Source organism: Serinus canaria, chromosome 1, assembly GCF_022539315.1.
Source record: "Serinus canaria isolate serCan28SL12 chromosome 1, serCan2020, whole genome shotgun sequence".
NCBI classification, from domain to species: Eukaryota; Metazoa; Chordata; class Aves; order Passeriformes; family Fringillidae; genus Serinus; species Serinus canaria.
Window position 1 is genome coordinate 75,582,147 of NC_066313.1, and position 15,258 is coordinate 75,597,404.

Below are 15,258 nucleotides of genomic sequence, written 5' to 3' on the forward strand. Positions count from 1 at the left end.
CCATGTTGTGTGAATAAAGGCAGCACATACCACTCTTTTCTCCCCTGTCTGCTGATGTGCTGTGAAAAGTGGTGCTAATTTAAAGGCTGTTCCAATATGCAGTGGATTAAATAGTGCTTTGTTTTTGTTACCTGAAGTCATAATTCCTGTTTGAAATTAAGTATTTAAAAGTATCTTTGAGACACTTAATTGTAAAGACATTCAGGAGCTTGGTAAATGGTACAAAATTGTGTTAACTTTCAGTGGCATGTCCTTTTTCTGGTTTAGTAATGCACAAAATATGACAGTTGTCTAATGTCTTCATGTATGAAGTTAATCAGTATACCTTTGAAAATATACCTTGGGCAGTTATGCTTGTAGATACTGAAGTTTAGGTCTTCTTTACATGACATTCTTTGGGGATTAATCTTTTAGCTGTTTAAAACACTTCATAAAACATAAATTGGTTTGGGGTCTTCTAGTAGTTCCTTTTATGAAGGGACAGAATCCTTTTTCTGTGTTTAAAAGTATATTTTTTGTTTGGACATTTGTACTGTTAGTTGCATGTTAAATACAGTTTGTATCATACTGTCTTACAACTTCTGCAACTCATCATGGCAGTGTGCATTTCCACAAAATTTTAATTGAAACTGACCTACAAACCCCCTGGTTTTAGGTAATATGAGTATAAATCTTGTGAGGCAATAATATAAAAGCAGGAGTTTTGAAAGTTATTATTTCCCCAGTTGATTGGTGGCTTACAGTTTTTTGGCAATGCATATCATCTAATTAAAATGTTGCATACTCTTTGGTAGCTATAAATGAGGTTAATGATTAGGAATTTACTTAAATAGCAAAAAAAAGTTTTAAGGGTGCCATGAAAAATGTATTTTGCAATGAGGAAGCTGGAGAATTAATAATATGTGATATAGGATTTTTTAAAAAAATTTTGTCTTAAACTTGAAATTGTCAATTTTAGCTGATTTAGCAAATTTGATTATTTTGGCCATTATTTAAGGACAAAATAATAAGTTAAATTGTTACGAATTTGGACTGTGTGAGTTTTTGGTTTTGGGCTGTTTTTGCATGGGGACTTCATGAAGTGGTTTCAGTTGAAGAGCTACATGCTTGTAACTCGTTTGGAACTTGGATTGGCAATCAGTGCAATTCCATGGGTAGTATTATTTTTGTAGTTAATATTCCAGTAATGAATGTAGCAAATTAGATTAATGTCAATCTGGTTTTGTTTCCATTACACTGTGTATTTTGAAAAATTGTGAAGTGTCACTGTGTCATTTACAGGATTGTGGACAACATGCCTGTGACGTGGTGTTACGATGTGGAAGATGGCCAGAGGTTCTGTAATCCTGGTTTTCCTATTGGCTGTTATATTACAGAAGATGGCCGTCCAAAAGATGCCTGTGTTATTAATGTATGTTTATGCAATTATATATTTTTTAATATCCCCTTTTTACTAATTTAGAGACTAGCACTTCTCCTCTTTCATGTTTCTATGGTGAGTCCTTGCTATTTTAAGAACACATGTTGCCTAAAAATAGGCAAGTGGTTTGGTCTCTACAAGTACCTCAATTTGAAAGCCTGATCTAAGCCTAAGAACCTTGTCTCTTATGCTGCATAATACAGAAGAGCTCTAAAAGATCACGGGGTAAACATGCAAAACATTCAGTACATGTGGAGGGTAAAGGTGAAGGAAAGCATGTCATCCTTTATTGCCTAAGAAATAGAAATGTTTGAATGCTTGGATTTGACATTTTTGTGGGATAGAAGTGTTTTCATGGAAGCAGATTTGCATAGGTGTGTTTGTACCTCTGCATACTTTTGGAAGGTTTGCTTTCCCTAAAACTGGGAGCTGATGGAAAAAGATAAAAGATTCCTGCAGGATCAAAGATTCTTTTGTGATAGATGGTATAGTGGTGGAGATCCACATAAGTGCACTGAAAGCATTATGGAGATAAGAATACAGCAGAAAGTCCAGGAAGTCTTTAGACTACCACAGACCTCTTCCATGACAAGGTCACTGAGAACTTGGGATAGGTTTTTGGGTTTTTTCAAAATGGTTGGTTTTATTTAATAGATCTTCCCAAAGATAGCAGTTTCTGTGGTTGCCAGTTTTGTTTAATTGCCTCCATAATTAGTTGGTTTTAGGGTCTCCATATGAAAGGATGCATTTATGATCAAATATGTAATCTGGCAATATAATTTTAATCTTATTTTAAGACTTGCTTTTAATAAAAGGAAAATAACCTTTGAAGAAATAACTAATGTACTGTAGAAGAACATTTCATTTATGTAACTTTTCTTATAACTGGGGCAGCTCTATAGGAAGGGTGGGGATAGAACCCTTTGGAGGTTCTAACTGAACTTCAGTAGACATAGCTGTTGAATTACTTGTGAGTTTAACAGCCTCTTTAACTAACTAAATTCCAAGGTGATGTTTCCCTTCACCTGAAGTTTGCATTCAGCATTCTTGCCTGCTGCTTGCTGTTCATCTCTGTGCATCTTTGGTTTCAAAGGTGGTTCTGTCACAGAGAGCATTTATTTGCATTGTTTTGGGAGGTTCTGTTTAATGTCTGAAAACTATACTCATTGTTTTAAAATAGCTGGTGCTTTTTAAATGCTTTTAATAACAAAACTTGTCCCATAGTTATCTCTTCAGTTTGCTACTTAAACAAAATAGGACATCTTCAGTTAAATTTATTAATAAATGTATATATATTAAATATTTTAAAATAATTTTTCTACTTTTAAATTTTACTAGACTGTTCTTAGCATTAACTTTTCTAACTTATGTTTTTAATGCAAGAAGGCACTTACTGTCTGTATAATTTCCAGTATCTCACATTCATATTTGAGAACTTCTTGACAGAAAAACTATATGCAGTTTAAAATTCTGTTATGCAGGCTTCTGTCTAAGGCTTTAAGATGTCTGTATTTTTTGATTGTTTAATATAACCCTTTTTCATTGCAGTCAGAATTTCATGAAAAGGATACCTTTTATATTTTCAACCATGTTGACATAAAAATTTATTACCATGTTGTGGAAAATGAAGCTCTTGGAGCAAGACTTGTTGCTGCTAAACTTGAACCAAAAAGGTTAGTAGTTGAAAGTAACTTGTCATCAAAAAGTGATCCATCCCAAGACACTTGCTTTGATCTGGGAACCTGCTGCTAGTCAGAAATGCTTTCAGATATGTGACCTGTAGATTACCTCTCCTGTTGATTGATGTAGTGTAGTTAGAACAGTTTAATGTAATTTTGTAATTTGATGGACTTTGGTGCACTTTTTCCTACTTGGACCAAGAAAAGATAAAATAAAACCTGTAAGTGTTGGTGGGGTGAGATGAGTGTATGTGTTCATACATGTAGAACCCTAATTTCCCTACCAGGGAATATTCTGTCTTGTGTCAGAGCAGGACACCAGTGCCTGCTGCAGGCTTGACTGGAGTGCAAGATTTGATCTCTTCAACAATTGGGATTTGTATAGAAAGATTTCACAGATACACTTATCAGTTGTCCTCGTGTCTGTGTGGCTTTTGCACAACTGGTGTCTGTTGTGTTATTTCTTAGCATCTTGTCTTTCATGGTATAACTGAGCTTCTTGCATTGTTGGATCAGTTGAAAGTATTTTTCCTGACAGAAGTTAGTAATTCTAGTGGTCTAACTTTTTTTATGTTTTGAAGGTTCATAGCAATACTAAGGCTTCTTTCATTTTTGCTACTCTGCTTTAGAGACTGTGCTCTTTTTTAGACAAATCTTGTTTTAAGAAGTTCAAGTTTCAAAAATTCCTGAGCTTAGGATATGTTCCTTATGAGTTCTGAAATTTATGAGACATTAAGTACAATTCTTATATTTAAGGGGAGAATCCTTGGTATGCTTTTCTAAGATGAATGAATTCTTTCTTAAGAATGTTGTCAGTGAATTGGCTTTCATTCTGTGTTTTGTCTTCCTGCAGTTACAAGCATACTCATCCAGACAACCCCGACTGCTCAGGAGTACCCATGGATATAAGTAATAAGGCCAGTGGAGAAGTCAAAATTGCATACACATACTCAGTTACTTTTCATGTGAGTACCAAGATTTCTGTGGTAGTTACCTTATAAAATCATGCATTAACACTCTGAATTATAAAGATGGACAATTAAAATTGGCTCAGAATAGTAAATTTGTCGTTTTGAAACTTTATTTAAACTGGAATGTCAGAGGTGGCTTGGGATTTAACCACATACATTACAGTTTTGCATACCAATACATACAGAGTAGATGTGAAACACATATGTGGTTTTTGAGAGTCACACTTCCCACATCTGCCTAGGTTGTCTGGTAGATTATTTTTCAATCCAAGTTCTTAAGTCTGAGAAATTGTCTGTTTCATGTAGGTAGGTTGAAGCTGATAGTTTTCTGCCCTCCTGCTGCAAAAGCTTCCTTCTCTTTAAGGTCTTCTTCCCCTGGAATCCTTCAAAAGAGTAGGAAATTGGTAGTCTTTGTTCTACTACTCTATTTAAAAGCAGAGGAACAGTAGTATATCAGGCAACTGCAGGCAGCAGTGATAGCTGAATATTTCTCATTCTACTGACACACAAAAGAGGGAGGTTTTGATTTTGTTTTGGTTTTCTGTAGGTGAAGTTTGCCGAACAAACTGTTTATCAAAGTTCCCTACTCCTTCTCTAACTGCTTCCACTCTGAGTTAAAAATACAGTAAATAGTATAAGAAGTATATTCAGGACGGATTATATAATGTATATACTACATAATGATATTTTGAGAAATTTTATCAGTTGTGGTGCTGAAATGAATTTGTATACTGAAAAGCAAGTATTTCTGGAAACCTGTGAGAAGTTAGTAATTAAGAGTGACCTCAGCTTCATATTATTTTATTGTTTGTCCTTAAAAATGACATGCCCTGCTCTGTGTGTGCACCTGTCTTGTGCACAGTGTTACATCAATTGGAGGTAATCTCCTGAATTTCTGTTGGGTTGGCAGACCAGGTCATCTCAGGAAGACAAAAAAAAGGCAGTTCTGTCCTAGAGTCACTGATATCCTGGTTTAGAAATTTGTTGCTTCCTTTGAAACGTGGTTTTATAATCTCAGTAAACTATATATGTGATCTTGGCTACATTTTTTTAACCCACCGTTTTTGGTTGTTTTTTTTTTTTTCAAAATCTGGCTTTACTGGAAAGCACTCTTGGTCTTGTATGTTATAAATTAGTGAAATAACAGCCTGTCAGACACCTAGCCAGTTTTGTTAATTGGTTTGTTTAATAGCCATCTTCACCTTGATTAACACTGTCTGTTCCTTTTTTCCTGTTTACTCTGCAAAATAAAACAAAGAAATGTTCTTTTTGAAGTGTTTTTGATCAATGAATGTTCATTTTGAATAAGTTTAATCTGTTGAAATGCCTGGAGGAATAATTTGCTTCCCTCTGCTAGCAGTGTAAGTTCTGTAGTATTGTCTCCCCACCTGGCCTGCAGTAAAAGCTGTTTGTAATGGCATTGGTATTTGGTACTGAAATAAGGGTGTGTGAAAGCAAAGGATAATTCGGACAGAGCATGATCTAGAGAGTGAAGTATCATGCTGGAGACTGTATAGCATAGCTTAGTTTCTTGATATATGCACTTACATGTGCTAAAAAATGTATGTTCTTTCATTATTCTGCTAGTCCATTTGTCGTTCATCATTCCAGATGAACCAATACAGTTCTTGAAGGGAGGATGCACAATTATATTAATTTGGTAAGCCTTAATGTCTTAAGAAGACACAGGTGCTCAGATTCAGATAATATTTTGGTTTAGATTCTATGGTCAAAATGTTAGGTTTGCTCTAGGTAGCTATTATTAAACCATTTCCTGTAAGGCACGGAACTTGAAATTTCAGTTAGTCACAAGATTGAAGATTGCTTTGCACAAACATCAACTTTTAAATCTACGAGTTGAGTACTGACTGTATCTGATGTTCATGTGTTTACTCTTCCAGGAAGAAAAAAATATCAGGTGGGCGTCAAGATGGGATTATATTTTGGAATCCATGCCTCACACTCACATCCAGTGGTTTAGGTAAGGAGGAAATTTATTGTACTGAAGTTTTTACATTGCAGTTTGAATGATGATTTTCATTAGCTTTTTTTTTTTTTTTCCTTTTTCTTTTCAGTATTATGAATTCCCTGGTGATTGTCCTCTTTCTGTCAGGAATGGTAGCTATGATTATGTTGAGGACACTCCATAAAGATATAGCAAGATACAATCAAATGGATTCCACTGTAAGTGTAAAATGTAGCTCCTTAAATTTATTTGAAATGTAATTTTTCCAGTTAAATGTGTAGCTGTAACCGGCTATTTAAGTTGCAATCTATTGTATTAAAATAGATGTATTTCTTTTACAGGAAGATGCTCAAGAAGAGTTTGGTTGGAAACTGGTTCATGGTGATATTTTTAGGCCCCCAAGAAAAGGAATGCTGTTGTCAGTTTTTCTAGGCTCTGGCACACAAATCTTAATAATGACTTTTGTTACCCTGTGTAAGTAAAGTGGGGAGGATTTAGTTGATTGTATGTGATTTTTTCACTGCTAACTACATGGTGCTAGTAAAAATAGCAGTATCATTTTGTCTAGAAATTTCATTAAAGTCATTAGAAACAGTGAGCTGATGTAGTAGACATGCAGCTTAGTATGCACAGATTATAAGATAACTGATGTACCAGCTTTAAGTCAAACATATAGTTTAAGGTCTAACATAATTTCTAAAATTGTGCATCTCTGCTTCACAGTTTTTGCTTGCCTGGGATTTTTGTCACCTGCTAACAGGGGAGCTCTAATGACCTGTGCTGTAGTTTTGTGGGTATTGCTTGGAACTCCAGCCGGTTATGTTGCTGCCAGATTCTACAAATGTGAGTAATAGTTACTGAAAATGACAAGGCTTAAGTTCATAAACATAAATTATCATTACAGAACTGATTTTTATTTTGCTGCACTGTTTGTAGCTTCCCTCAGGGCAACTTGGGGAAATGTACTTACCTTAACAACAGAATATGCATATATAGAACACTTAACATAGTTACACTGGTTTTGATGTAATCATGCCTAAAGACTCTGAATTGCTCTTGCTGCTGTGTATTTGTGAAATTAAATAATATTAGTACTAAGGTCATTACATCTTTATATCAGACTGTTTTCTCCTGTTTCCTGTCACTGTGGAGACTGTGTAAACCTGCATTGAATTTTAGCTGTGGATGTTGCTTGGTAACACACACCTGCACCCCCAAATTGTGAACCTCAGTTCTTGCATGCCCGAGATTTGTGACCTCTTTTTAGCTAGCTCCCAGGTATTTTAGAGAATAATGCTCATTGGACTGTGGCCGGAACACAGGGAGAAGGACTATTCTGTAGTTGTAGAAATCAGCCTTGTGGTGTTTGGGCCCCTGACAGGAGTGTGTTGATACTGTTCTGCCTCACTGATCCCAGCTATTGTTTCAATACCTGTCTGTCTGCCAGCCTCAGATGGTTTACCCCTGTATCCTCTGATTTATTTTAAGGTGAAGCATGGCATTCCACATACAGCTTGTTTTAATTACTGTACTCAAGGTGAAAGGTTTTTTGACTGAGAGAAATGAATCTTTTGAACTACTTTAGTTGTGAATATATGGGGCTAGAGGAGAAGTTTATTTCAGAACTTCAGCCTGGCAGTAGATATTGGAGATCATTCTTCTTACCATTTTGTAATTTTCATGTGGGGATAACCAGTGGGAAAAGTGAGCTTGTATCTTGTAGGGAGTTTTTACATAGTGGTGGTGACGTGAAAGTGAAGTATTCTAATATCCAGGCCAGTTAGACTTAAACAGAAGGAAATTTTAGTACTAAGAATATAATTGATGATAGAATTATTCTTTATATTATGGTGTATGCTGTGTGTTTTGAAGGATATTTTGAAGTGTATTGATGGTAAATTGAATCCTGTGTCTTTGGTGGAAATCTAATTATTAAGGATAAAATTTAATATTTTACTTATTGGTAATCACTTAGTTGATACTTGAATGTTGTGTTTAATTACTAAGATAGTGAGTGACTGATCCAGAGATATTTTTGTTATAACAGGAAGTGGTTTATACCCTGTATTAGAGCATGTAAACATGAATGGGGGGTTTTTTATAGTATAGAAATAATATGATGCATAAAACAAAATGCAACTGAAATGGATATCCAATTTTAGAAGTAGGGTTTTTTTTCCAAAATTGCATTTAAAAAGTGAAACCTGAGTTGGAATTAAATGGTTAATCTTAATAACTGCTGTCACATTCTACCAAGTTTTTATGAAGAAATAGAAACTTAATTAAAATCACTCTAACTGTAATCACTTCTGACTCTTGAAATAAAGAAGCATGTCATTATGGCAGTGCTCAGATGAAATTATCAGCTTCACTGCACTCCAGCAGGATATTTTCATTTGAAAGTGTATTGACTAGAATTTTTATCAGCATAGTGCAAATTCAAAGATTTTCTTAAAAAAGCTATCTTTGGTCTTTTGGTATCACCACTGCTTAATGCTGTTAAGACTCAAGAAAACATCACTACTTCTGTAAGCATGTTAGTTTTGACTTTTCTGTAAGATTCATAGGCAAGAATTATTTCAAGAAAACTGTTAAGCTTGGTTTTCACATATAAATGTATCTTTACCTACTGAAACCTGCAGTCAAATGCTAGAAAGCTTAAATTTCTTAATCACTCCAGGTTTAAAACATTTTTTTAAAGGTTTAGAAATACTGCAAATCTGTTTCCTCCTTTTAGTAGATAAAGTTGTCAGAAACACAATTTTAGTTGGATACCTTTCCTGACCTTGGTCTGAGATGTTTTGCTTTGAAGTTCTGTGGTTAAGCAATAGGATAAGGAAATCCAATTTTATTACTGAATATTTAAATTTACAAGTTTTGGGCATGATAGCACGTTATTTGAGTATTTGCAAGCTAAGTATAACAGGTAAATGAACTGGAAAATTAATAGTTGAGCTTAATGCATGTTTTAATGTCTGTCAAATGTTTTAATATACAGCATTTGGAGGTGAGAAATGGAAAACAAATGTCCTGTTGACATCATTCCTTTGTCCTGGGTAAGTAGAGAATATTGTCATGATTAAGAGAATTAAATTGTTTCTCTGATGTGCATAGCTAATTTTTTAGGTTTCAGCTATACAAGTAAATCTTACATTGTCCCTTTATTCTGGGAGCTACAAGAGTATCATGGTGCTTTTGACAAAGATGAGTAAGTTAGTGGCATCTCATCCTTGGATTTTTTTTGGTAAGCATTTGTTTACTCTCACCATGTGAAAAGGTTGATTAGGAAAAAGCATTATGATAGTAGTAAGTTTTAGGCCCACTTTTTCATTGTTTTCTTTTATTCTCTGGACTGCACTATTCTGACTGCACTGTAGTCAGTCTTATATAGTGTCATATAATATATAACACTCTGATAATTTTTTCCGTTTAATCACAGCAAGCAGTCTTACCCTGAAGTGTAGTTAAGACAAGCATATATTTGAAATAGCTTAGTTGGAACGTCAGTGCCTGCTGGAGTTCAGTCCCACTAGATTAACAAAGAATTGCTTGTCTGATCTCTTTGTTTTCATATTTTTTGTGTGTCACTTGGTTTTAGCAGAGATTTGTGCTAAAATCTCAAAACAGTGCCATTGTTTTGTCAAGGTTACTAAATGTTCAGAAGTATTTCTTTGCTCTAAATGTGCTCTGTGTTTTTCAGAATTGTATTTGCGGATTTTTTTATCATGAACCTCATTCTCTGGGGAGAGGGCTCTTCAGCAGCTATTCCGTTCGGTACCTTGGTTGCTATTTTGGCACTCTGGTTTTGCATATCTGTACCACTGACGTTTATTGGTGCCTATTTTGGGTTTAAGAAAAATGTAAGTGTTTCTGAGAAGTTGTTTTTTTAAGTGTATACATACATAAACACGCACAAATATTTTTCTCTGCATAGGCCATGACTGAGGTAGCACCTTAGCTAGTTGCACTGTTGGCTCCAGTTCAGTTCAGTTGCTTTAGAACTGCCTTAGATAACCAGTCTTGGTATTCCAAGGCTGTTACACATGGACGGTGGTACTGATACTTCTCTGAAGTGATTTGGGTTCTCATTGTATTTAATTGAGTGACTGCTACAGATAAAAATGCTCAAATCACTGATTTATTTTAATTAGCATCTTTTTCATATACTAAAACACCTACTTGACCCAGCAAGCATGAGGGAAAGCAAATTATGCATTTCTGGGTTTTGTCACGTATTTCTTGTTCCTGTCTGCCCTCTACACTGAGGATGTTTGCTGATCAAATTGCTAGAGTTCTGTGAAATCTGTTTGCATAAGTGTTCTCTAAATGGTCATCTCTGCTTGGCTGACATTAATTGTGATTTACTCCTAAACCAATAAATTTTACATATTTTTATGAGGGCTCTTTGTGACCAAACGTTTAATAATTTGGTGACCAAATCATTAAACAATGAGATTGGTTCTTTTTTTTTTTCCTTAAAAAACTACTTACTGCCCCCACAAATAAATTTCTATAAGTGCAGATACATTTGTGGGTTTTCTTCTGCATAGGAAGCTAGGATTCTGTCTTTCTGTAGGTCTCCTCTAATACCTTCAGAGAATATTGTTTTAGTAGGCACTTTTTAATTCAGTGTTTTTTTTCTGATAACCATGTTGAAATTCCACCAAGTTCCCCTGCATTGTACAGGTGTGTATGTATTCTTTTAAGGAAGGAAGATTTGATAAGCTAATAAGACAATGTGGTAGGTGTCACAAAAACTTGAAAATCAAATCAGAAAGGAAGTATCTATTAATGCTTTTGATGTAATCTTTATGAAAGGTGAAAGATGCAAAGTATGCATGTATCTTACAATGCCTTACATTGTTTTCTCCCACCATGCTGATCCATGCATGTGTCTTAAATTAGGATTAAATTGCCAGATTGAGTCCTTTCAGTTTATCCTAGTGAGATCTTTAAGTAAATCCTGAAAGACAACATGCAGGAATTTTTAGAAGGTGAAAACAGGAATCTGCACCACCACTACCCCAGCTTAAACGTGGTGAATCAGCTCAGGCTCTGTAGCAGATGATAGGTAGGCAAACATTAAAAAGGAAGTCCAAAATGTCTGTCACTATCTTTTCAGTAAGAGCTGTCTTTTAGCAAGTTTGCCAAGCAAGTGGTGGTAACAGAGATGGAGCAAAAGCAAATGTAGTGTAGCTGGGTATGCACATGCTCAAAATAAAGAGTAGACTTTTTGCCACCAGTCATTACAAAAAGAAAGCAAAATGGTTTGATATTTTATTTATTTAACTGTTTATTATTTTCATTTAAAGGCTATTGAACACCCTGTTCGCACAAATCAAATTCCACGTCAGATTCCTGAGCAATCATTCTATACAAAGCCATTACCTGGTATTATCATGGGAGGGATTCTTCCTTTTGGATGTATCTTTATACAGTTGTTCTTCATTCTCAATAGTATTTGGTAAGTTCACCATAAATCGAATTTTCTCTGTCATAAAAAATGACTTTCACAGTTTCTTTGTAAAAGTTTTTCTTCAAGTTGCTTTCCCTGATTATTTGAGGATGCAGTGTTACCATAATACTACTTCAATAATATTTAAATGTCAATATCTTTTTAATGTTTTGTTATTTCAAAGATGCTTGGTGCCTCTTGTACTTGTTGAGGTGTACACAGAGGTGGCTGTGATATGCTTAGCAATTCACAGCTGACCTACCTTCAGATAGTTTGTTGTTTTCTCATGCTACTCTTGTGACTTCATGTGGAAGTGGCTCTGAAGCTGGTATATGTCATATAACTTGACAGTAGTAAAGTTTATTAAAATAAACTTGAGATTTTTGGTAGCTGTAATTAGGCTAGAAAATTATTACTACTCTTGGGAGGAAAAAAAAGAACCAAGAACAAATTCTTGTGAAATCTTTATTAAAAAAGAGTAGTTATTTTTAAAAAGAAAGCCTCATAGAGTAGTCCAGTATAAGTGAATTTTGATGTGAGCTCACTGACAAACTAATCTACTGTGAGGAATTTGTCTTCCTTCTGGCATAATTTAGTTATTGGATCTTGTTAAACTGTTTCTGAACCTTGAATAGGTGCCTCTACCCAACACAGACAGCTACAGCATTTGACATTTCTTGTTATTTTGGAGCTTTGCCCCTCTGATTGAAATGTGAGGTGAAATCCAGGTTCTTCTGAAGTCAGTGGAAGAGGTCATGCTGACTTCACTTGAACTGTGATTTCACCATTATGTTTAGTCATTTCTTTCTCTAAAATCCCAACCAGGGGCATACTTTGGCCTTGCTTTCTAAGTGTTCTCAGACTGAGCTGACATGGTTACTATTCTTTAGTTAGAAAATAAATTAGCCAATTGTATGGCTGCACAATTGACAGTATTTCAATAGGAAGGGGAAATACTTAAGGTGAAGGTGATGTTACTACCTATGAAGAAATAATAATAGCACAATGGCCATTTTAATTTTTTTTAACTCATTTTTATAGGTCCCACCAGATGTATTACATGTTTGGCTTCCTGTTTCTGGTATTCATTATTTTGGTTATTACATGTTCTGAGGCTACAATATTGCTCTGCTACTTCCATCTATGTGCAGAGGTAGGAAATATTTCCTCTGTTTTCAAACCTGATAATGTTCTAAGAATGCTTCAAAAATGTTAATGCTTTTGTAATTGAAAATAACTATTCCAGAATTCAACATGAACACTAGTGCTAGATGAGATGTACTTAAACCATGTCTTTAAAAAGTAAAGCAGGCTAGTTTTGGCAAAACTTATAAGAAATATTAAAACCTTGCACTGGGTATTGCTGAGTCAGATATCACATCTTTATATTCTCCCAGTTTTTTGAAGGTGCTAAATTAATCCATTAATTTTGTTCAATCAGAATGCATTTTGGACATGCCCAACCTTGGGAAAAAAAATCTCTATGGCTGGAAAGAAGTACACGTGGCTTATTTGGGGTTTTAGTATTTTGTGGTATTTGCTATTGATATTTAGGTTACTTTTCCCTAATTTTTTGAATGTAAAAAATGATGTAATTAAAGCAGTATTGATTATATATAGCTCTTCTCCCTCTAGATAAAAAACCCTGCGAAAACTTAAGTTTTGGATAAAAGTCATTATAGAGAAAGTAGCTCTGCATTTACTAGTAGGATCAGTGGGCTAGAGGTGTACACAATATTTCTCATGCATTTGTATTTTTTCTCACTCCTAGGACTATCACTGGCAGTGGCGTTCATTTCTCACGAGTGGCTTCACTGCAGTTTATTTCCTAATATATGCAATACATTATTTCTTTTCTAAACTGCAAATCACAGGAACAGCTAGTACCATTTTATACTTTGGTTATACCATGATTATGGTTTTGATCTTCTTCCTTTTCACAGGTAAGTGTATTGAAACTGAATTTTAAATTTTGAATCTGCCTTTAGTTTTGCACAGTAGAATCCTTGGCAAAAAAAATCTTTATGGCTTGTTACAGAATTATAAATTTATGTATGCCTTTGATTTTTTTCCAGGTGTAGCATATTGCAACTATGTGCTTACAAACTTTAATAAAAGAGATAAGTGAGGATGAGGGAAAACTACTGCTAACTTGAGGGGTGGCCTATAATTAGGTCTACAAATATGTGATAAATGCTTTTCCAGATTTTATTTTTATGATAGTCATATGACTAACTCAAGTTTTTTTAAATTAGTTGTCTTTGGAGAAGCACATTTCAAATCACACAATCAAGTATAAAGTTACAGTGTCAAGATAAAAACTGCAGATTTTATGGGATAGGTGGAAGAAAGAGAGGGAATAAAGATTGGCAAAGAATGCCTTTTTTTTTTAATTTGCTCTCTTCCAGAATATATTTACCTTTATCCCAGTTGCATTGAAGTGGTGTGGGAAGCAGACAGAATTTCTCTAACATTTTTTTATCAGTCTTGTCAGAACCTTGTAATGCTCATTGTGAGTGTTTGGAAAATACATCTGTCTTAGGTGCTGCATTTCAATTTCCTCTTCAGTTATTGAGATGAGGTCACAAAATTTTCCATTGTAGTCTTCACTCAGACAGAAATAGCCCTTGTTTTAGGTGGAAAAATGGCAGTGAAAATGCAAGAAGTCTCCTTTCAGACTGATGCAAGAAGGCAGCAGCTGCCAACTCCTCAAAAAGATCTTAAAAATTCTGTGTTCTGCTCCAGCAGAATACAGATACTCTGTATACTCTGCCCTACAGAGCAGTACTTCTGAGACTACTTTGAACTGATCAGTGGTTAAATAATTTCAGGCTTCATGTTGATGATGACTTCTAATGATTCCAAAGGCTTGGACATGTATCTGTGTATAGACACTATATTTTGAGGCCTCCTAGACTACAAATGGCTTGTCATCAGAGCTTTTAATACAAATCTCACTATGACTATTAAGTAGAATTTTCATTTCCGCTTAACCTAGGAGAACAAAAATAATGAAAGAAAAAAGAACTAAGAATGGTGTTCATTTTAAGTGTAACTGAATATTTCGAGACATATCCACTTCAGCTAAGGAAATATTGAAGCTGTTTGTGGACTGAATGCAGATGATGATGAATGGGAGCAATGGCCTGCAAGGATTTTCTTGGGTCATTGCCTGTTAAAAAGAAGAAATGGGACTTGAGTGCATTATATAATCTCATTGAAAAGTGATCAAGCTGTGTCCCAAAAGTGGTCAGTTTTATCTTCCATCCTTCATTTTAAGTCAGTCCAATGTATTTTGGCATTGCTTGCAGATAGTTTGTAATTTACGCATCTCTGCTTTTATTCACATTTCTGTACCAGTTTGCAAGTCATTCTGAATGCATAGATCAGAGATTCTGCCTCCCTTGCTCAGGTTTTCTTCTTTCTCACCCTGCTTTTCTCTTAACCTTTACCTCTGGTCTGGGTGTACTGATAGTTTCATTGAACTAAAAAATCCTAGGACATGTGGTTGTTCAACCGGAAATGAATGTGTACTGCTGTATGCAGATCAATTTTAAATGTGGTGCAAACTTACAAAGAAGTGTGAAAAATAGTAAGGCCTTACATAAGTGTAAGGTCAATTATTTTCGTTTCACCAGCTTTTCCAACAGATGTTCAGCAAGTCTGCCTGTAATAGTAAACAGTTCTGCCCAAAACCAGAATTGTGTTTACCCTGTCTCCTTTGTTCACTTTGGATGTGTGCACTAATTCTGGAGCAGATTCATTCA

The 15,258-nt window shown here is 34.9% G+C and overlaps 1 protein-coding gene across 2 annotated transcripts in view; it reads left to right on the top strand.

Moving 5' to 3' along the window:
• Positions 1 to 15,258, top strand: part of TM9SF2 (transmembrane 9 superfamily member 2) — a 30,120-nt gene that overhangs the window by 12,007 nt on the left and 2,855 nt on the right. For both annotated transcript variants that reach the window (XM_050974293.1, XM_018908794.3), the window contains exons 5-16: positions 1,282 to 1,411; positions 2,969 to 3,093; positions 3,953 to 4,064; positions 5,972 to 6,051; positions 6,146 to 6,254; positions 6,378 to 6,510; positions 6,760 to 6,879; positions 9,035 to 9,092; positions 9,737 to 9,896; positions 11,349 to 11,500; positions 12,533 to 12,644; positions 13,263 to 13,434. In XM_050974293.1, coding sequence (XP_050830250.1) covers positions 1,282 to 1,411; positions 2,969 to 3,093; positions 3,953 to 4,064; positions 5,972 to 6,051; positions 6,146 to 6,254; positions 6,378 to 6,510; positions 6,760 to 6,879; positions 9,035 to 9,092; positions 9,737 to 9,896; positions 11,349 to 11,500; positions 12,533 to 12,644; positions 13,263 to 13,434 — 1,463 coding nt within the window. The remainder of the gene's footprint in view (positions 1 to 1,281; positions 1,412 to 2,968; positions 3,094 to 3,952; positions 4,065 to 5,971; positions 6,052 to 6,145; positions 6,255 to 6,377; positions 6,511 to 6,759; positions 6,880 to 9,034; positions 9,093 to 9,736; positions 9,897 to 11,348; positions 11,501 to 12,532; positions 12,645 to 13,262; positions 13,435 to 15,258) is intronic.